Source organism: Bos javanicus, chromosome 10, assembly GCF_032452875.1.
Source record: "Bos javanicus breed banteng chromosome 10, ARS-OSU_banteng_1.0, whole genome shotgun sequence".
Classification (NCBI taxonomy): domain Eukaryota; kingdom Metazoa; phylum Chordata; class Mammalia; order Artiodactyla; family Bovidae; genus Bos; species Bos javanicus.
In genome coordinates, this window is record NC_083877.1 from 51,867,788 (window position 1) to 51,889,314 (window position 21,527).

A 21,527-nucleotide genomic window follows, 5' to 3' on the forward strand; every position below is an offset into this window, starting at 1 on the left:
GTAACAGTTTTGAGAGGCCAGCCTAAATGAATGAATACATGTAAATGTCTCATATAAATCCACTCAGTAAATGCTAGTTTTTTTAATATAATTAATAATAATGTTTATGACTTCTTTTTTTAAAATTTTATTTTATTTTTAAACTTTACAATATTGTATTGTTTTTGCCAAACATCGAAATGAATCCACCACAGGTATACACGTGTTCCCCATCCTGAACCCCCCTCCCTCCTCCCTCCCCTTGCCATCCCTCTGGGTCATCCCAGTGCACCAGCCCCAAGCATCCAGCATCGTGCATTGAACCTGGACTGGCAACTCATTTCATACATGATAGTATACATGTTTCAATGCCATTCTCCCAAATCTTCCCACCCTCTCCCTATCCCACAGAGTCCATAAGACTGTTCTATACATCAGTGTCTCTTTTGCTGTCTTGTATACAGGGTTATTGTTACCATCTTTCTAAATTCCATATATATGTGTTAGTATACTATATTGGTGTTTTTCTTTCTGGCTTACTTCACTCTGTATAATAGGCTCCAGTTTCATCCACCTCATTAGAACTGATTCAAATGTATTCTTTTTAATGGCTGAGTCATACTCCATTGTGTATATGTACCACAGCTTTCTTATCCATTCATCTGCTGATGGACATCTAGGTTGCTTCCATGTCCTGGCTATTATTAACAGTGCTGCATTGAACATTGGGATACATGTGTCTCTTTCCCTTCTGGTTTCCTCAGTGTATATGCCCAGCAGTGGGATTGCTGGATCATAAGGCAGTTCTATTTCCAGTTTTTAAAGGAATCTCCACACTGTTCTCCATAGTGGCTGTACTAGTTTGCATTCCCACCAACAGTGTAAGAGGGTTCCCTTTTTTCCACACCCTCTCCAGCATTTATTGCTTGTAGACTTTGGGATCGCAGCCATTCTGACTGGAGTGAAATGGTACCTCATAGTGGTTTTGATTTGCATTTCTCTGATAATGAGTGATGTTGAGCATCTTTTCATGTGTTTGTTAGCCATCTGTATGTCTTCTTTGGAGAAATGTCTATTTAGTTCTTTGGCCCATTTTTTGATTGGGTCATTTATTTTTCTGGAATTGAGCTGTAGGAATTGCTTGTATATTTTTGAGATTAGTTGTTTGTCAGTTGCTTCATTTGCTATTATTTTCTCCCATTCTGAAGGCTGCCTTTTCACCTTGCTAATAGTTTCCTTTGTTGTGCAGAAGCTTTTTAAGTTTAATTAGGTCCCATTTGTTTATTTTTGCTTTTATTTCCAATATTCTTGGAAGTGGGTCATAGAGGATCCTGCTGTGATGTATGTCGGAGAGTATTTTGCCTATGTTCTCCTCTAGGAGTTTTATAGTTTCTGGTCTTACGTTTAGGTATTTAATGCAGGGAGCTGCCCGTGAGAATGGGGTCCTTCGTCCGAAGGACACAGCTCTGGGAGCTGCCTCAGTCCTTGAGGGTTTGCTTGCAAACATAGCTCTCTGTCCCGCCACCCCAGAGATTAGGAGCTTATTTACTGCAGGCACCTGGAGTTCTGTGCAAACTTCTCACACACAGAGAAATGTTATCTGGTGTAAGAAATAATAACAGGGTGCCATTCCCATGCTCTCAAGATTTCTTGTGACTTTTTGTAAGATGTATAGGCCAACCAAGAAAAAAACTCAACTGTCTTGTCTTTCTCACTCTTTTCTGTATAAATATAAGATGCTGAATAAAGTTGGTGTCCGACTGCGTCCCTTCGTGGAGACGTGTCTGAACCTCTCGACCCCATCTTTGTTGTAGTCTCTTGCTTTAGTTTCTTTCTTAGCCTCACCGTGCACATTCTCGGGACCTGATTGACTTTGCCGGCTGGCACCGGCAATTTAATCCATTTTGAGTTTATTTTTGTGTATGGTGTTAGAGAGTGTTCTAGTTTCATTCTTTTACAAGTGGTTAACCAGTTTTCCCAGCACCACTTGTTAAAGAGATTGTCTTTAATCCATTGTATATTCTTGCCTCCTTTGTCAAAGATAAGGTGTCCATAGGTGCGTGGATTTATCTCTGGGCTTTCTATTTTGTTCCATTGATCTATATTTCTGTCTTTGTGCCAGTACCATAGTGTCTTGATGACTGTGGCTTTGTAGTAGAGCCTGAAGTCAGGTAGGTTGATTCCTCCAGTTCCATTCTTCTTTCTCAAGATAGATTTGGCTATTTGAGGTTTTTTGTATTTCCATACAAATTGTGAAATTATTTGTTCTAGCTCTGTGAAGAATACTGTTGGTAGCTTGATAGGGATTGCATTGAATCTATAAATTGCTTTGGGTAGTATACTCATTTTCACTATATTGATTCTTCCAATCCATGAACATGGTATATTTCTCCATCTATTAGTGTCCTCTTTGATTTCTAAAAATATGGAAGGCTTCACGAATTTGCGTGTCATCCTTGTGCAAGGGCCATGCTAATCTACTCTGTATCGTTTCAATTTTAGTATATGTGCTGCCGAAGTGAGCACTGTTTATGACTTCTAGTGATAGTGATTATCTTCTTTGAGAAAGCTCTTCTCTCTTTATCTTCCTGGACTTTGAAATGAATCCCCATCGGTTAATATGGATTCCTCGGGGCAGAGAGAGCCAAGCCCTATCGCCCTCGTGTGGGTTCACCTCTACTGGGCTCTCAGGCTTCAGTCCTGATCTCACCCACCTGCTGTTCTCTGACCAGCATAGAGGCCCATACCCTCCTTTCTTTTGTGTATCCATACTTCCCTCATGCAAGAGAAAGAGCACATTTGCTTGAGAATGAGGGCTTTGTTAGCCCATATTCCTAGGAAGTAGAAGAGAGACACGCCAGTAAGTGGGTAAGGGCAGTCTGGCCATGGACTAGTCTGCGCATTAATCCTTAGGATCAGATGTTAGTTTCCTACATCTTCGATGAGCAATAGTGTTCTGCATCTGAGAGACTCTTAATTTTACCTCTTTTACCAAGGTTAGATTTCCTCAGAATGGGAGTATATTTTCTGAATTTTTCTTGCCAGGAGGTAGAGTAACAATAAAAACATAGAAAGCATTTAATCCAGCTAATGAGCAGTATTGGAGATTGGTGGCATGACAGAGAGTTTCCTCGGTGTTTTTGTAAGGTAATTGATATGCATACATAGTTGGGAGCCCTGGGAGGAGACCGGCTTTGGAAGGCCCCACCCCTTACGGACCATCTCAGTTTCTCTTCTGGGGCGAGGTGGTGGCTGGCCTCTCGCACCTGGATGTGGGTAACTCATATGGGCACTTACAGTGTGCCAGCCTGGGTTCTGAGGGCCATCAATCTTAGATCACTGCATCCTCAAGACAAGTAAGTTCGGATGTTGTTGTTGTTGTTGTTGTTATTCAGTTGCTAAGTCATGTCCAACTCTTTGTGCCCACGCCCAGGCTTCCCTCTCTTTCACTATCTCACATAGTTTGCTCAAACTCATATCCATTGAGTCGGTGATGCCATCCAACCATCTCATCCTTTGTCATCCCCTTCTCTTCCTGCCTTTGGTCTTTCCCAGCATCAAGGTTTTTTCCAGTGAGTCAGCTCTTCACATCAGGTGGCCAAAGTATTGGATCTTCAGCTTCATCATCAGCCCTTCCAATGATATTCAGGGTTGATTTCCTTTAGGATTGACTGGTTTGATTTCCTTGCTGTCCAAGAGACTGTCAAGAGTCTTTTCCAGCACCACAATTTGAGAGCATCAAGTCTTTGGTGTTCAGCCTTCTTCATGGTCCAGCTCTCACATTCATACTTGACTACTAGAAAAACCTTAGCTTGACTATATGGACCTTTGTTGGCAAAGTGATGATGTCTCTGCTCTATTTAATATGCTTTCTAGGTTTGTCATAGCTTTTCTTCCAAGAAGCAAGTGTGTTTTAAATTCATGGCTGCAGTCACTGTCTGCAGTGATTTGGGAGACCAAGAAAATAAAATCTGTCACTGTTTCCATTCTTTTCCCCTTCTGTTTGCTGTGAAGTTCTGATGTAGGTAGTGTTTACGGAGGAGGGAATGGCTCCATTTATGGGGGAGGGAATGGAGGCTCAGAAAAGATTTTTTAAAATCCCAAGCTCAAACAGTTGTTAAGTGTTATAATCAGTTAAAAAAAATCCAGGCTCCAGGGCCTTTTAACTGTTCTATACTGCTTGAGGAGTTATCAGTCAGGATCTCAATCAGAGACTAGAGGAGTCCAACATATATTTAGTATTTATCTTCCCCTAGACTTTTAAAATGCATTATTTTCAGTAGGATTCCAGGTCATGAGTAACTGTTTTCATCTCTACAAGGACACACTGCCTATAAGGACTATACGGTGGCTCAGTGCTTTCCACGGAGTGACCTCTGTCCTCCAGTAGAGCAGCACCTGTCGCAGACCAGGTGCCCTGGAAGGAGTTGCTGAGGTAGAGTTTGCCATGCAGGTTATATGTCATTGAGAATCCCAGCTGAAGGGCAGTGGAATCAGGGGAAGTGTAGCTGCAGTTTAGGTCTGATGGCCTCAGCCAAGCACGTGGGTGTGGTGAAGCAGAGCTGTCTAGTGGCGGAACCACTGCCACTGACAGGCAGTGGATGTGGGACCCCTGAGGAGGGTGTCTCTTTGGGTGAGGAGGCTCTTTTCAGAATGAGCTGACAGCATTCCTTGTCACTGAGGCAAGGCATTCTTTCTTGAATGGAGGCTCTATGTGCTGCATCCATGCTTCTATCTTGATACTTTCAATGTTGTTAACAGTGTGAGTCTACACAATGGGAAGTGCTTTCTTCAAACTCACCTCTCGCTTGCTTGGATTCTAGGTTAATGGGAATTGCACAAATAAAGACAGGTCCTCAGCTTTCTGGAATCCTTTTACTATAGCCCTAGGCAGAAGCAGAGGTATCACATCTATCTATCTATCTATCTATCTATATGTATTTACATATGTGTGTGTGTGTGTGTGTGTGTGTATATATATATATATATATATATATATATATATATATATATATACATATTTGGACCATGTGATTAAAGTCATACCTGGCATTTTTGGAGACACATGAAGAGTTTGTTTTATACTCATAAAAGTCTTTCAAGTGGAGCCAGTTGGCTTTTTTCTAGAGGCCAGAGTCCAAAGCTAAAAGCCACAGTGCAGTGGTGGAAAATCTCTAGTTACATTTTGCTTGCCAGTTGTCTTTAGAGAAATGGTTCAGTGATTAAGAATCAGGTTTAACCCCCTTTTCCTTGCTCCTTCCATCATGAAACTAAAACTGTCTTCCAACTCCCTTCAGCACAGACATGAAACTGAATCCCAAACTGCATGTCTTGTCCACACAAGGTGACCACAGGAGCTGATCCTGTGTATCCAGTGGGTGCTTTGCCCTGCAGGATCCACTACTACCCTGTCCCACTGTTGCGTACAGCTGCCTCTGGCCACTTATGGTCTCAACTGCAAGACCTGCAAAACCTCTCTCCATTGCCCTTCTTTCAGGTCGGAAAGCTTATCCAAGAAGCAGCTGGAAGAAGCAATTTGAAGCGAGTAACCCTGGAACTTGGAGGAAAAAGTCCCAACATTATTTTTGCAGATGCTGACTGTAAGTCCACCACATATGTGCTGCCTTGTCCTGGCACACCCTGTGGTGCTCACTTTTGTTATCTCCACTTTAGACAGAACATGCAGAGAAAGGTCTTTGAAGCTAAGTGGCATTCAAGGAGAAAAGTCTATACCCTTCATTCTAAGGAGAAAAACCTCTCCCCACTTTTGGGAAGGACCACTTATAATCAGATAGAGCTTGTTTTCTAGACATCATAAGCCATTTTGATTTTGCGATGTTGTAGAATATAATAGAAGAGGTGAAGGCTTGGCCAGTGTTGCACAGTGGAAAGAACAGTGTGGTTTAAGCCTCTCAACACTGGAAATATAGCCTCCGCCCAGATTCAAGAAATCTGAGACGTCTCATGTATGCCTGGTAGCTTTGTAGATCATTAAAATTTTTTAGTTCACCAGCCCTGCCAACGTTGTCCCAAACCCACACCCTCTTCTCTGTTTAGCTGCCCACTCCCCTTTGTGTTGCTCCCGTGGCTTTCAGTAAGGTTGGTCACACACTATGGTCAGTTCTGTATGTGTGTTGTGTGTTGTGTTAGTCCCTTAGTCATGTCCGACTCTTTGGGACCCCATGGACTGTAGCCTGCCAGGCTCCTCTGTCCATGGAATTCTCCAGGCAAGAATACTGGAGTGGATTACCATTCCCTTCTCCACAGTTCTGTATGAATAGACCTAAATCGGAGATGATCACACCTTGGCAGTAAGACTATACAGAGGCTTGGAGCTACAATCTAGGAAACCCCATGTCTCCTGATAGGCTGCTCTGTAGTCCACTCTGCATGGGAGTGGTCCTTCTGTTTGGGAAAACTTCCCAGGGAATGAAATTACAAAACTTCTCTCAAGCATCCTTTTTATTTTTCACGTCCTGCCAGACAGCTCTATTCCCTCAATTTCACTATTAGAGATGTCAGAAAACAGAAAGCAGATTGCCTGAATTTCAGCCCTATCTTGGAATTTGCAAAGAATTCAGCTTTATACTAGTTGTCAAAGAGATCAGAATTCTATAACTAAATTCCTATTAAAAAGTAGGCACTCCACTGACAGTACATTGATTGATTCATTGAGTCAGTCATTTAGCAACTAGCAGACACCGGCTTCCCTTGTGACTCAGAGGTAAAGAGTCTGCCTGCAGTGGAGGAGCTGTAGGAGATGCAGGTTCGATCCCTGGGTTGGGAAGATCCCTGGAGGAGGGCATGGCAACCCACTCCAGTATTCTTGCCTGGGAAATCCCAAGGACAGAGAAGCCTGGCAGGCTACAGTCCATAGAGTCTCGGAGAGTCAGATATGACTAAGCACGCAGACACCAGGTTTATTAATACTGTTTTCAAGTATAAGACATAAGAGAAGAAAATGAGTTACCACATGCTATAATATAAGTCCATGTAAATATAGAGGAAATTTAGTGTCTTCAAAGACAATCATTGCTGTTACAGTTTAATTCACCAAAACACTAATTAAAAGCACAACTGCAAGGTCTTATAGATTAGGGATTGCAAATTGGCAGTCTATAGGCCAAATGCAGGGTATGGCTATGTTTGTGCTGTGTGTGCTAAGTCACTTCAGTCATGTCCGACTCTTTATAACCCTATGGGCCATAGCCCACAAGACTCCTCTGTCCATGGGATTCTCCAGGCAAGAATACTGGAGTGGGTTGCCATGCCCTCCTCTAGGGGATCTTCCTGACCCAGGGAGTGTACCCATGTCTCCTGCATCTCCTGCATTGGCAGGTTTGTTTTCTAATACTAGAACCACCTAAGAAGCCCCATAGCTATGTTTACTTCTAAATATTACACAAAATATATTGATTTCTGTTTTTTCTTAAAACTTGGAATCTGCCAACCCTGGGCTATGTCTGTGTATAGGGGTTCTGAGTCTCTGTCACACTGCTTTACTACCATTGCATTATTTGCCCAGCCCCTTGGATTATTGGGGTTTGAGACTCCTTTTATAGATAATGTGGTCTGCTTCCTCTTTTCTATAGAACAAGAAAGGGATTCCAAGAGTAGATTGCCAAGCTTAATATAGCCAATAGTGTCAGGGTCTGGTTAGAACTAGAAAAAAGCTTGTTCTCAGTCCAGTGCTTTTCACTGGGCTGCTCACAGTTCTGCTCTGCAGTGAGCATGACATTATGCCTGGTTCTTTGGGGATGGGAGGGAGGCAGTCCCATAGATTGGTGTTGAGAACATGGCTGTTTCCTCTTGTAGTGGACTATGCTGTGGAGCAGGCTCACCAGGGTGTGTTCTTCAACCAAGGCCAGTGCTGCACTGCAGGGTCTCGAATCTTTGTGGAGGAGTCCATCTATGAAGAATTTGTGAGAAGAAGTGTGGAGCGGGCTAAGAGGCGCATAGTGGGGAGTCCCTTTGACCCCACCACCGAGCAGGGACCCCAGGTAGAGAAATCATAGACATATCCTTTCTTAATCCCTGGTGAGCACAGAAATAGGACACTGTAACGGAACCCAACAAAGCACCAACCTCCTTATTCTTCCTCCTCAGTTGTCTTCATGGGTGAAAATATAGCCATCAAGGCATTACTAGCTTGTGTCTTATACTTCTCTTTTCGTTTCTAAATTTTATTTCTGAAAAACTAAGGGATTAGGACTGCCTTAAGGGTATCATCAACTTTGGGGGTAAGTTGGAGTCTCTTGGCTATAAAGAAGGCATGGCAAGATGGATCTTAACTAGAACCCAGTTCTTAACTGTTGGATTCAAGACATCCCCACAGGTGCCACAGTCAAGGAGGGCAGGTATCTCTCCTTCCCAGAAACCATTTGTCCTTTTACCGGCTGCCAAGGTTTCTTTTCCACCAAGCTGACCCACTCTGGGGAAACCACTTGCAGCTTGTAAATGTGTAGGGAACAAGAGCTGTCTGCTTTTTCCTCTGCCATGTGGTTCTCTCTTAGTCTGAATGCTTCATGCACTGTGGTGAAGGAGGAGGCCCACAGACCTGTGCAGACTGAGCTCTGCAGGTCCTCGCCACTCATCTATGTGTATTTCCAGATGAATTCTAGTTTTGAACTGAGAGTATTTAAAGGAATATGTAGACCAGATCTCATCTGGCTCATGAGAGCATGGGTTTCCTGATAAGAAACAACATCTCCTTAGTTTGGGGGCCATTTGAGAGAAGACTAAAATTCTAGCAGCAGTTGAAACCCAGGTGAGTGTAGGTTTTTATTTTATTTACAATAGCAATTGAGCAATAACTCTATAACTTGGAGCCTCGTGGGGGAGGCAAGAATGGCCTTATTTTATGGACTAGGATGCTAGCTCTCACTCTTTAAACTTAACCCTTTCCTCTGGTGGTGTGACTGTAGTTCCATAACAATACTGCCCCAGTAGGATTTGATGTGCAGCACCATGTGCAGGGGCTGTGTGTTAGCTCCTCTGTTGTTTCACCTGTTTAGTATCAGTACAAGTCGCTACACTCTTCATCTGTCTGTAAGGCTAATTTTTACTTCTGTAAAAAGTCAATAGTCAATCAACCAATATCTCCATCATTGAGAAACATTGCTTAAATCTTGAACTGGTAGTTACGATTTGTCAGTAACAGCAGAGCAGTGCATTTATTGGAATTCTTGATGTCTTAGGTTGAACCATACAAAATTTCCCTTTATGTAGATCAAAAATGGCTAATTAACAGCAGTTCCATGTGATCTGACTAGGTATAATGAAACTTTGAAAAAAAAATCACAAATGAGAGATTCTTGAGTGTATTTTGCTCCATTTTCAGAGATTTCACTTGGAGTCATCAGATGCTTTCTTCCATAGATTGACAAGAAGCAGTACAACAAGATCCTGGAGCTCATCCAGAGCGGCGTGGCTGAGGGCGCCAAGCTTGAGTGCGGAGGCAAGGGGCTGGGCCGAAAGGGATTCTTCATCGAGCCCACAGTGTTTTCCAATGTCACTGACGACATGCGGATTGCCAAGGAGGAGGTAGCTCATAGACCTTAACAGCAGCCACTTCTTCCCCGGGGTTGTTTCCAGGGCATTTCTAGTAGACAGTATTAGAGGTTTAGTTCTTTGTACTTTATATACATTATACAATAGCAATAAACATGGTTGTGGACATCCCACTTTCAAGAAAAAAGCTAGACAAAAAGGCAAGCGAGCTAGATGGAGGCCAGGTGATGGCACTTTATGATTGTAGTTGTTATCAGCCAACAGAATCATCATAAAAATCACTAGTCTCAGTAATACATTGATAACAGTTAAGTTCCCCCCAATGTGGGTCATTAGGCTGTTAACCAGGAAAGAGAAAGCACCTAAGCATCATCACACTTCCGCAGGAAACGACCAGTTGCAGATCAACCAGCAGCCCAGAGCAGTAGCTCTCAGTTCTGGAGCAGTGCCTGGGAGCTTGTGGAGAACACAGCTTTAGAACAAACAGTGAAATCAAGGGGTGCCAGGCAGGGCTGGGGAGTGGAGGTGTTAAACTCTAAGGGTAGATGTACGCAATCTTACTCTGGGAAAGTTTGGGATATTTTACAGTTATGTTCTGCTAAACTTAAACATCATTTAAATGATGAAGGCAGAAGTTTGGAGAACAGGTAAAAGGATGGAAAAGCACCTATGTTGGATCCATCTGTTCTGCTGCAGATCTTTGGCCCTGTTCAGGAAATTTTGAGGTTTAAGACTATGGATGAAGTTATTGAAAGAGCCAACAACTCGGACTTCGGGCTTGTAGCAGCTGTCTTTACCAATGACATCAACAAGGCCCTCACAGTATCTTCTGCAATGCAAGCCGGGACTGTTTGGTAAGATCAGGGCCAGTCTCATTCTGGCCATAACACATTCTGTGGGGCAGGGGTTGGGGGTGGCGCGGGGCCTTGTAATTCTTCAGAGCCTGTGTGAAATAAGCACATAAGCTCTGGAAAGATGGGAGAGACCGACCAAAGACTTCATCCTGAGAAGAGACACTTCCTATTGGCTAAATCAGGAAATCTACAGTGTGGGAGGGAGACTCAAGAGAGGAATATATGTATACATATAGCTGATTCACTTTGTTGTACAGCAGAAACGAATACAACAGTGTAAAGCAATTATCCTCCAATAACAATTTAAAAAAACACAAAATCTTAAATTATAAAATTTTCATGTGGGAAAAGGAATTTAAAAATAGAACTTGCAAAAGAAATATCATGCCAGTGGGATTATTTCTATGTAAACAGAACTCACACTAACAGTACATGTCTTATTCTTTTAGGATCAATTGTTACAATGCCTTAAATGCCCAGAGCCCCTTTGGGGGATTCAAGATGTCTGGAAATGGGAGAGAAATGTAAGTGTCCCAAGTTGCTGGTGCCCAAAGAGAAAGAGCGTTACAAATAGCAGCATTGAGTGTACTCACATCAGTGGATTCTCTTACTCTCATCCATTCAATAAACAAACACTATGTTGAAAACACATGTCTATAAACAAAGCACACATTACAAGGATAACTAAAACACAACAATTCCCTTACCTTAAGTGGGAATGGAGAAAAATTCATGCACCAATAATCTCATGTAATAGGTGCTATTATAGAAGTAGGTTAAACATCTTGTTAAATACAGAGAAAAAATCAATTAATTTTGCCTATGAAGTTTCAGAAGGAATAACATTTCAGTTTTTCTAGAAGAAGATATTCCAGGCAGAGGGAATAGCAAGAACATTCCCTGTGCATGAAGTCACAGAAAGTACAGAATAGTCCAGACAGAAGACAGAATTTGGTGTATTTAAAACAGGTCACCAACTGCCTACTCAGGGACAAATCTGGCCTAGAGAAATGTTTTGGTTTTTTTTTTTTTCCCTCATAACATTTAAAAATCTTTACCTGACATCCAAAAAGAGGAGGCTTTCCATAAAATCTAAATTTCTTGCTTATTTCATTCGCCCACGGTGGAGTTGTTGCGGCTGTGAGTTCTGCAGTTCACGGAACTTAATATTGGTTGCTGTTATTTTTACACATACCCAGTTTGCTCATTGTCACCTGCTCGGTGCCTGTTGGATCTTTTGAGTCTGGGGCTGTAGAGCTTGGACATGGGGTGGACGGAGGGGATTTGCTGAAGATGCAAGTGGAGACATTGCTTTAAACCCAGTCTGAAAGCTCTTTAGAGGACAGATGTAGGAGCTGAGAAGATACCAGAGATTTTAAGGGCAGCATTCTTGGTGTAGAGAGGATGTTTTGGTAGAGATTATAGGAAGATGACCCATTATGAGGATTTTGCAATAACAGTAATAGGTATTAATCAGATGCCTGCTCTGCATGTAGCTTTATTCTCCCTTCTTACCTAACATTGTCTGATTTTGTCTCATTTGCTTTTCACAGTAATTCTATGGAATAGATACATTTATGTTTATCTCATAGATGGTTCAGATGAGAAACTAAGGGTTGGAGTGGTTAAGTAGCTTGCCCAAGTTACACAGCCAGTAAAGAGCAGATCTGAGCTTAGAACCAAAATTTTGGTGGCTTAGTTTCTGTGATGTCTGGCCAAGGAAGTGTGGGTATCAGGTTTAATAAGGACTCTTCCAGGTCAGGATCAGAGCTGGACTGCCCTCTTGTGATGCTAAAGATGTGAAAAATGGGACTGTGGCAGAGGAACACTAGAAGGGTTGTATTTGCAGTTTCATATATAGATGGATTCTTAGAATGGCTTTGAAGAAGGAACAGTAGCTAGGGTCTTCCTGAGCTGATACCTCCCCTCATCCCCAAAACTTGAATTTTCACTCATTTTGAAAAGAGCTGGATCCATGTTTTCTAAATCCTGTGACTCTTAAGAGGAAATATCTTCTATGCCCACTCTTCCTGGCATTACTGAATATATCCTTTTGTAAAACAAATGTTCAGCTCACAATTAATCTGCTAACAACTATTGAGCATTTACTTCATGCAAAGCATGATCCTTGGTCTGTGGGGAAAGGTCCAGCTCATTGAATTACTTAAAATTTTGTTGGATAAATTAAATATACAACACTTAAAGAATCAAAAGAATTCCAGAACAGCCTGTGAAGTGATAGATGAATTCAAGGGTGATAGAGATGGCGTGAGCCAGAGAAGTCCATGACAACTTTAGAAGTACAGGGATTTGAATTGGCCTTGAAGGAAGAGGAACATATAAGCAGATGAAGAGAGAGGAATAATTTTTAGGGTTGGTGGGCAAAACAAGGTGGCAGTGAGGGGAGGGTGAGCAAAGGCACCGTGGGAGAGATGTGTGGTGTTCAGGGAGAAGAGGAGACCCCATGACCAGCACAGAAGATTTACATCTTTACATACTGTAGCTAATAATTTCTACTCCTGAGCCATTAAACCATGAAAATGAAGTTTAGCTTTGAGATTTAGCTTTGAGGCTAAGAGCAGAGTTTCTGGAATCACACAGCTCAGATATGTACCCTGGCTCTACTGCTTAATTCCTGTGCCACCTTGGACAAATTACTTAATCTCATTAATCTTCAGTCTCCTCATCTATAAAATGGGAATTGTTATTGTACTTCCCCCACAGGGTTGCTGTGAGGATTAAATGTGAGAATCAAGTATGCCAAATATCCATCAGGGTGTCTGACAAACCTTCAGAAAATGTGAGCTACTATCGTCATTATTGATCAACTAAATGACTGCCAAGTAGACAATCCATTTTTCTCTTAATAAATGCATTACTTTAGAAATGCAGCACAAGTTTTCCTAAATTTCAGCTAGTATCATCATCGACCTGCTTTTCGTCTGTGGTGACACCAGCGAGAAGCTGCTCTTGCTTGAACCTTTGCTTCTGGCCTTCAGGACCTCCCACTTGCTCTACAGCCAGAACCCATTCGTTGTTATTAGTATTTGTTGTCATTAGTATTCCTTCAGCTTTTATAAAGTCTCCATGTACTCATCTCTTCTTAACTTGCCTTAACTTTCTGTTCCTGCTTTTCAAGATGCATTCAACCTCTTTCATTTCCTGCCCCTGTGTTTGTGCTCTCCTGGCCTCTGAAATGTCAGGGCCGTCACTGGCTCTGGAAATGCCGGTCACATAGACTGTTACAGGTCATTAATAGGCTGCGTGTCATGGGCATAAAATAGATGTCGTATGTAACCACTGGTTAGCAGTTTCTCATCCCAGGCTAGCCCTGGACGCTCATCACGGGGCAAGCCTTCTACCAGGATTCAAGCCTGTGACATTGTCCAGTGCAGAACTTTCTGTCGGAAACAGTGCCCTTGCCTAGAAAGAAGGTCCAGGGAACAGTTTGGCTGTGTCAGAACCACACAGACTAGAGGCCTCTCTCTCTACTCATCTCATGGGCACTAACAGTGATTTGGCCTTCTCCATGCAGTTAAAAAACAATTAGGAAACAGTGCTCTTTGATGAGACTCACTTCATCTTGTCCAAATTATATGAGTCTTTGTCCCTGTTTGCCCCCAAAACATGTTTTCTCTTCCTTAAATGACCCTGAGTGGTAGGAACTGCTTCAAATAGAAGAACCTGCCCTGCCCTGGTCCTTCCCTCTTCCTTCTTATTTAATACAGTCCCAGAAACTCTGCTTCACCTTCCAGCCAGACAGAATTGTTTCTCTTAAGGCCTGCAGGCTCCATGCAACTTTGGTTCCTGGCATCGCCTTGCCCGCCTCTAAGAGGCACAGAGAAGGGAGGTAGCACTTTCTGAGGGCTGTCTGAGCCTCTGATCGCTCCCCTACAGAGAGCTGTGGAGAGGGCTGCCCTCTGCAGGTTACCTGGTGATTGCTGTTGTTCAGTCATTAAGTTGTCTCCAGCTCTTTGCAGCCCCATGGACTGCAGCACGCCAGGTATACCTGTCCTACACTATCTCCCAGAGCTTGCTCAAACTCATGTCCATTGAATTGGTGACGCCATCCAACCATCTCATCCTCTGTCACCCCCTTCTGCTGACCTCAGTTTTTTCCAGCATCAGGCTCTTCTCCAGTGAGTCGGCTCTTGGCATCAGGTGGCCAAAGTATTAGAGCTTCAGCTTCAGCACCAGTTCTTCCAATGAATATTCAGAGTTGGTTTTTCACCTAGTGGGTTGGCCTTTAATTCCTAGGGTCAGAGACTTGTGCTGAGTTTCTCTCAATTCTGCCTGTTCAGCTAGTTCCATCTATTTCAGTCTTCCTGTCTTTTCCCATCTCATTAAGCTCTCCTGAGACAAGAGGTCATAAAGCCCAAGGTATAAAATATGTGTCACAAACCTAGAAGATGGAAAGAAAGCTGTGAACCTCAGCATTTTAAAAACTAAGGGCACAGGCTTTGAAGACAAGAAGCGCTGTTTGGATGCCCTGAGTCTCTGTGTGTGTGTGTGTGTGTGTGTGTGTGTGTGTGTGTACAGAAGGCGGGTGCATGGGAAAGTCACCTGCAGGCTGGGAGAGAGGCTTGCCAAGCACACCTATCTGGTGACACCCCTCTCAGAGGTTCTGATTTAGTATATCTGGGCTAGGGCCCAGGATTGCATTTTTAACAAATTTCTGGAATAATTCTGGTACAGGTGATCTAGGGACCCTGCTCTGAGAAATGCTGCTGTAAGCCAAAGGAAAGGGCAGGGAAACAGACACCCTAGGCAGAAACCCTTGTTTGTTTTATGCATGAGTCTGAGTGATTTCCTAAAATGGCTGATTGAGAGACACCAAAATTCAACATCTTACTTTACCTCATATGTACGCCGAGTTTGGTTCATCTTTGACCTAGTCTGGTCAAGAAGCAGGAATACAGGCTTCTGAATGTCCTGTGCCCTGACCCGTGACCCAGCTGGACAGATGACTATGTAGAGGTATTGGGGCGTGTCAGTAACGGTGCATCTGCCTTTTGTGCAGCAGTGAGCTTCATCCTTAACTGTGAAACTGTCTGTGCCACAGAATTTAACTGGATTAAGAAAAATTTCAGTAGATTTGAGAGAAAGACCCTGGAAGGAGATGGCAAAATAGCTGAAGAACCGAAATGTCAAGGCTTTCAGAGACCTTACAGCAGTATTGCTCAAAGTCTGGGTCCAATAACCACCCATCTCATGGTCTCTTGGGCTTTTCCCCAGACCTACTGGAACAGAGTCTTAGGAGGGGATTGGTCAGGAACCTACACTTTAAGCAAGCTTCATGAGTGATATGTATACTAACATTCAGGAACTGATGTCAGAAAGACAGCTGGGTACCAGGAGATGGGGATGAGTTGGCTGGAGTCACACAGCCAGTTAACACAGAGCCGAGGTGGCACTGCTGTCTGCTGACCCCCTGCCCCAGTGTTCTGCTCCACTCACTGCCCTAAGACCTCTCACTGGCTTTCCTTGCGGTCTGGGCCTATGGGCGTTATTTCCTCTTGTGGCAGATATGAACCCAGTTCTCCATCTTAGAGCAGTCTGAACGCTTACAGCAGCTGGCTGCCTGGGATCCAGGAGAGGAGCACCCGCAGTCCAGCAGGGCTTTCCATTGCTTTGAGCACCCAGAGGTTTGGGATCTGACAGTCACACTGGAATGCAAGTTCCTGTCTCTGAAGGCTTTCTTACGTTTCTCACAGCCTAGTTAGAGATCTGAGGAGAGTGGTTCAGGGTCTGCCCCAAGTGCGTGCACAAGCAAGGGAACAAAAAGGGAGTAACCACACTTCAAACAGGAGGCAGATGATGTCCGTGATGAAGAGACACATGCACAATTGCCCAAGGGCAGGAAAAAGTCCACTGAGAGCCAGAGCTGAGCTGGTAATAAAGAGACAGCCTGGTTGGAGCCAGTGAGGGAACCATATACCAAGTGGGGCAATCCCAAGTTTATTCTTCTCATCCCTGGAGCAAGATGGCCAATGCATATGAGAGGACAGCACGCCTGCCCCAATCTCTGATGTCCTGGGGGCTGGGGGGAGGGGGGCATGACCACTCAGGTGTCCTGGTGCTCAGAGGAGCTGCTGGAAATGCATGAGGAGCCTTATGTGGTGCCAGGAAAGCTATCAGATAACTCCCAGAGTTATCAGGTGGCTTCTTTGAGCCTGGTGCTGTGGGCCACACACTAGGTGGGGGAGAATGGAAAGCTGTATCAGTAAGATACAGGTTGGTGGGGGAGGCAGAGCGGCCACCTCCCTCCTGCACCCTGCCCCCTGGCGCGATCAGTAGTGGAGGGGGGCACAGGTGCTCTGAACACAGAGGAGTAGGGCGCACTCCTGAGAGCACAAGGAGAAGCTTCACAGAGGAGTGACCTTAAAAAGAAAAGAAGACAAAAGTTTGAGTATTTTATAGAAAAAAATTAAGAGAACATACTTGATATAACAATGAAATAGAGGAGAGAAAAAGAGGCATTTCAAGAGAGGTAAAATGAGAAGGTTAACTTGAGAAAAGAGGTGAAGAAAAGGAGCATGGTGTCAAGGAGGCTTGTCCTCACCCCAGCATCCTTAGAGCAGTGGTTGTGGGGCTTTGTCTCCTGTGGCCACCTAGGCAGGTGACCTGGCACCCACCCTCCCTCTCAGGCCGGACCACCTGCGGGCTCCTCAGAGGCTGGGACCAGTTATGTCGTTTCTCTTGCACCCAGCCCAGTGCTGCCTGTGGTAGCAGTGCCATCAGTGTTTGTCTACCAAATGACACAGACTCCTTGGTCCATGGCCAAGATCCCAGAGAGTGCCGTGAGCCAGGAGGGGAAGTGACCAAAGGCAGGTCTTAGGGAACAGCTTACTACCACATCCCAGTTCCTCTTCAGTCAGTTATTTTGATTTCTTGACTCTTTCCCCCAACTCTGTGGAGAACTGTGGACAGTATTTATTTAGGATTCTGTCTTTAAGACATTATAGGTGATTTGTACTCCTCCATGGGAGGCCTTTAGGTATTTGTTTCCACTCTCCCAGGTGGCTCAATGGTAAAGAATGCAGGAGATGGAAGAGACCTGGGTTTGATCCCTGGGTCAGGTAGATCCTCTGGAGAAGGGAATGGCAACCTACTCCAGTATTCTTGCCTGGGAAATCCCACTGACAGAGGATCCTGGCTGGCTGCAGTCCAGGGAGTCGCAAAGAGACAGGACTCAGCGACTGAACACACACATTAAACCCAAGGACTAACAAGAAGGAATGTAGAATCCCGAGCCGAGAGGACTGTTACCTGGAAACCTCATGGTTTTCTTTCAGTTGAAGTGGAGTAGATCTCCAGGAGACCCAAGAGAGCACAGACACGTCCCGGGTGTCCAGTGGTAGGAGTGGGGTTTCTACCCCATTTCCTCAAGGGGAAAGCCCACGTTGGAATGTTTTGGCCTCAGGTGCCTGATTCTGCCCTTTTCTATTTTTCAGGGGAGAATTTGGTTTGCGAGAGTACTCTGAAGTTAAGACTGTGACAGTAAAAATCCCCCAGAAGAACTCTTAAGATGGCCAAGAAGGAAGGTGAAGACCAGCCTGCACGATTCCCCTCTCTGCTTTCCCTGTGGGGCCCAGCTCTCAGGAATCCCCAATACTCAGTCCTTATTTAACAATTCAAATGACAGCATGTAGACCATTCGCTGGGTGTAATGAATGCAAGCCAGTGGGCGTGGTTTCTTGGCACTCTGTGAGGGATCACCTTAATAATACCAAATATTGGAAATGGGATAAAGGCCTGGGGAGCAGCTGTGGGCACATCCAGTGTGTCTTTCTGGGGTGAGGGGCTGAGTAAGGGAGCTGTACTGTGTGATGCCTGTCACAGAGGACCTCACTCATGAGCAAAGATAGCCTTTCCATTGTCTTCGTTTCCCTCTTCCAGGCTCTCTCTCTTCACGCTCCCCTCCTGCTCCTCCAAGGAGATCTCAGCTGAGCTCATTTGGGGCAGATGTTTGGGCCGGGAACAATTTTCCAAGGTTTTGCAGCCAAATTACCGTTTCATGTTATCCATTTCTTCAAAGCAAAACATGAAATGGTTTTAGTTAGAGCCAGACCAGATTGAAAATGCCAGGAGCTGGTACACTGCAGATGTACTAAGGAGAAAGAACTTAGGAAGTTTCTGACCCAGTCTGGTTTTCTTACATCCATAAATAACTTGAGTGAAGGATCAGGAGATGGAGCTCCAGAGACCATTCTGTGTAGTTCACAGCCTCGGAGCTCACTGCATGGTTTGGGTGGGTGGGTGTGTGTGTGTGTTTGTGCATACACGTGCATGTATGCATTGAATTCCTTCTTGATTATTCTGGAATAAGTCAGGGGCTGGGTTGTTTTTCATAGATTGGTAAGATCTTGTCCAAAGTTTATGTTTCAAATCAACCAAAAAGTGATCTGAGTGGACTTGAGAATTTGGAAAGAAGGTAGGGCTGGGTGCCTTGTTCTGCAGACAGTTCATATGAAGTGAATTCTCCCTGCAGTTGGAATCCACAACCTCTTCTGCCCCCCAGTCCCCTGTGCCCACCACCTGCTAGTCCTGGTGCAGCAAGTGTTACTTCTGGCTCCCATGCCCTAGATCTGCTGGCGGTAACCTTGGAAGAGCTGGCCAGGCCTGGAGGTTTCCTTCTCCATTTGTAGTGTTCCAGTGTGCCATGATTGCCACGCCCCACCAGAGCTCCACTTGTCATGCTCGTGGCCCATCCACACACCTTTCTTGCCTCTTGGCCTCCTGGCAGGGTGGGGGGCATGGCGTGAAACAGGCCGGCCCCTCTCCCCCTCTCCTCCCAGCTGAGCACCACGCTGCTGCTTCCCAGTGAAGGCTCCATGACGTGGGCAGTGTCAGCTTCCCTTCCAGCTGCCGAATCCAATTCATCTCTAACCTAGATGAAGATCACGTATTTAAAAGTACCAAACCTAACCTAGAGTGTATGAAAGATGGGCGACACATATATAGCCTTCTGTATTTAAGGGTTTTCTGCTTTCTAACGTTGCCGGTTGTCTATTTATAACCCTTGTGTCTACTCATGATATTTTAAAGAAATCTCTACTTGCTGTTATTGACAAAGGACAGTGGCTGGATGCCTTGAGAGATGCCACATTTCTGAGTTCTTGCGTATGAATGTCATGCTCTCCTCCTCTAGCCTGTGTCCCCCATGAACATATCCACTAACCAGCTAGTTACCTTGAACTGCAATATAGAATGTGAAAATGAAGATTTATTTCTTTTAATTTACTTAAAAAGAAACCTCTGTGCTAGCAATAAAGCATTTATATTGTGTACTTCTTGGGATCTTCTGGCTATGTTTATCAGTGTCTTCCTGTCTTACTGAGTCCATCTAGGCCTTTGGCTCAGCAGCTGGACTTTTCAGGCACGTTGCCTGCTCTGGTTACTGAGCAGTCTGGGAGGGTATTCTTTCCATAAGGTAAATGAAGCCCTTATTTCCGACTCTATTTAAATAAAGCCAGGTATACGTATGGTTCTGTGCGGCAAACCAGTCCAACCCTGCATGAAACATAGGAAATGACAGTTTTCATTCAGAGTAGCCTCCGGGAGAGTTAACGTGTAGAGGAATCTTCAGGCCTTGTTCTCACAAACGTGGACTACGAGACGAGAGCTCACATTTCCTAATGGCATTTATCAGTAGCTTTATTTTTATTTACTGAACTAAAAGTCAGAAACTGACAGCCTGATGCAATATTTTTGCAGCTGTAGAAAGGAAGCTGTAAATGGTGACTGTAGGACCAGCCAGAGCTTGTTTGCTTTCCGTGTGTTCTCAGGGTGGTGCTTTAGGAGAGTGGTTTCCACCCTTCAGACCAGCACATCTCCTCCTCCAGCCCCACTTCCCCAACCCAAGTCCTGGACAAGTGCAAAAAAACCAAAACCGATGACTTGGACACAAAGGAAGTGGGTCCCGGGGAGAGACATGTTGCTTGGACTGGGATTGCTTGCTCGGACTGCTGGTGTCTTGTTCCTCAGAGGAACAAATTGAGCATGGGAGAATGCCATCCCCGGGCGTGGGGTGAACTCTCAAATGTAGGCTGTAGGCTCTCTGTGAGTCTACCTCGTGTTCAATACTTAGAGATGTCGAGAAGAAAATGAGAACAAGATGGACACAGAATAGTCGTGTAAAAGTGCTTTGTTAAATGCCAAGTAGAGGTTACAGATAACAGGAATCCAGAACAAGGTAGGACATAATTTGATAGTTCTTCAAAGCATAAAGCCCTTCAAACCTCATCTGTTTATGATCCTGACATAAAGGAAACAAAGACAGATGGCATTACCGGGGTCATTAATGAAACCAACACAGAGACACCCATTGGTTCTTTGTCATCAGCACTACATAATTACAGTCTTCTTGTTCACCCCAGAGATTTCCATTGTACCTTTTCCTCCAAATCATCCTCAGTGCATTTGTAGGGATAATATTCTTTTTCATGACATTTTAGATAATAAAGGACAAAATATAATGTAGGAAGTAAAAAACAGAAACAGTGGATCTACTGGAATGTTAATATAGGAAGGCATTCAAGAGGACAGAGACAAGTTGTTGGAAGAGATGGATTTTAAACAAGGCTTGAGGTAGGAAAGTAATTTCAGTAAACCTTCAGAGTCAACAGAGGTGAGGGAGGCCAAGGCATGCTCTTGTGGTAGGGGATGGACTGGCAAGAGCAGTTACCACATGCTGGAACTCGGTCAGATTGCGAGGGGTTGGGGGGTTGGCCAGTGAGTTTCATGGCACTGCCACTGCCCCAGACTCCCGCCAACCTCAGAGCTCACAAGTAGCACATGCCACTTTCTGTTAGAAGATTCTAGAGCTGGACTAGCTGGCAGAGGTCAGGGAGGAAACTGTTGGTGGAATAGGTATTAAAGAGTGAGTAGAATTTGGAAAGATATGAAAAGGAAGGATAGCAACACTGCTGGGGAAAAAAATCCGGAATTTGTTAATAATGAATGGGTTGCATTCTTGGTTGGGGGGGGCACAAATAGAAATGTTCACTGCCATTTATGTGTGTGTATAGCTATTCATTTGCTTTTCTAGGTTTTTTTTTTTTTAATTTTTTGGTGGACTAATGTCCCAGAAATATTTAATCAGCTACAAGAATGCTTAAAGTATAGCAGGAAAAATGAAAACAACAAAATCACATGAGTTAAAAGCAGAAGTAAAGAAAAAGG

At 44.2% G+C, this 21,527-nt stretch overlaps 1 protein-coding gene and 1 non-coding gene across 2 annotated transcripts in view; one reads left to right on the forward strand and one right to left on the reverse strand.

Annotated features, from left to right (window-relative positions):
- Nucleotides 1–19,633, forward strand: part of ALDH1A2 (aldehyde dehydrogenase 1 family member A2) — a 125,107-nt gene extending 105,474 nt beyond the window's left edge. The window contains exons 8-13 of the mRNA XM_061431165.1: nt 5,477–5,579; nt 7,795–7,979; nt 9,358–9,522; nt 10,186–10,343; nt 10,793–10,867; nt 17,798–19,633. Of these exons, the coding sequence (XP_061287149.1) occupies nt 5,477–5,579; nt 7,795–7,979; nt 9,358–9,522; nt 10,186–10,343; nt 10,793–10,867; nt 17,798–17,870 (759 nt within the window). The 3' untranslated portion in view covers nt 17,871–19,633. The remainder of the gene's footprint in view (nt 1–5,476; nt 5,580–7,794; nt 7,980–9,357; nt 9,523–10,185; nt 10,344–10,792; nt 10,868–17,797) is intronic.
- LOC133256336 (U6 spliceosomal RNA) lies at nt 2,399–2,505 on the reverse strand. The gene has a single exon (XR_009739200.1). It is a non-coding gene; the product is annotated as a U6 spliceosomal RNA (small nuclear RNA).
- Nucleotides 19,634–21,527: the final 1,894 nt, after the last annotated feature.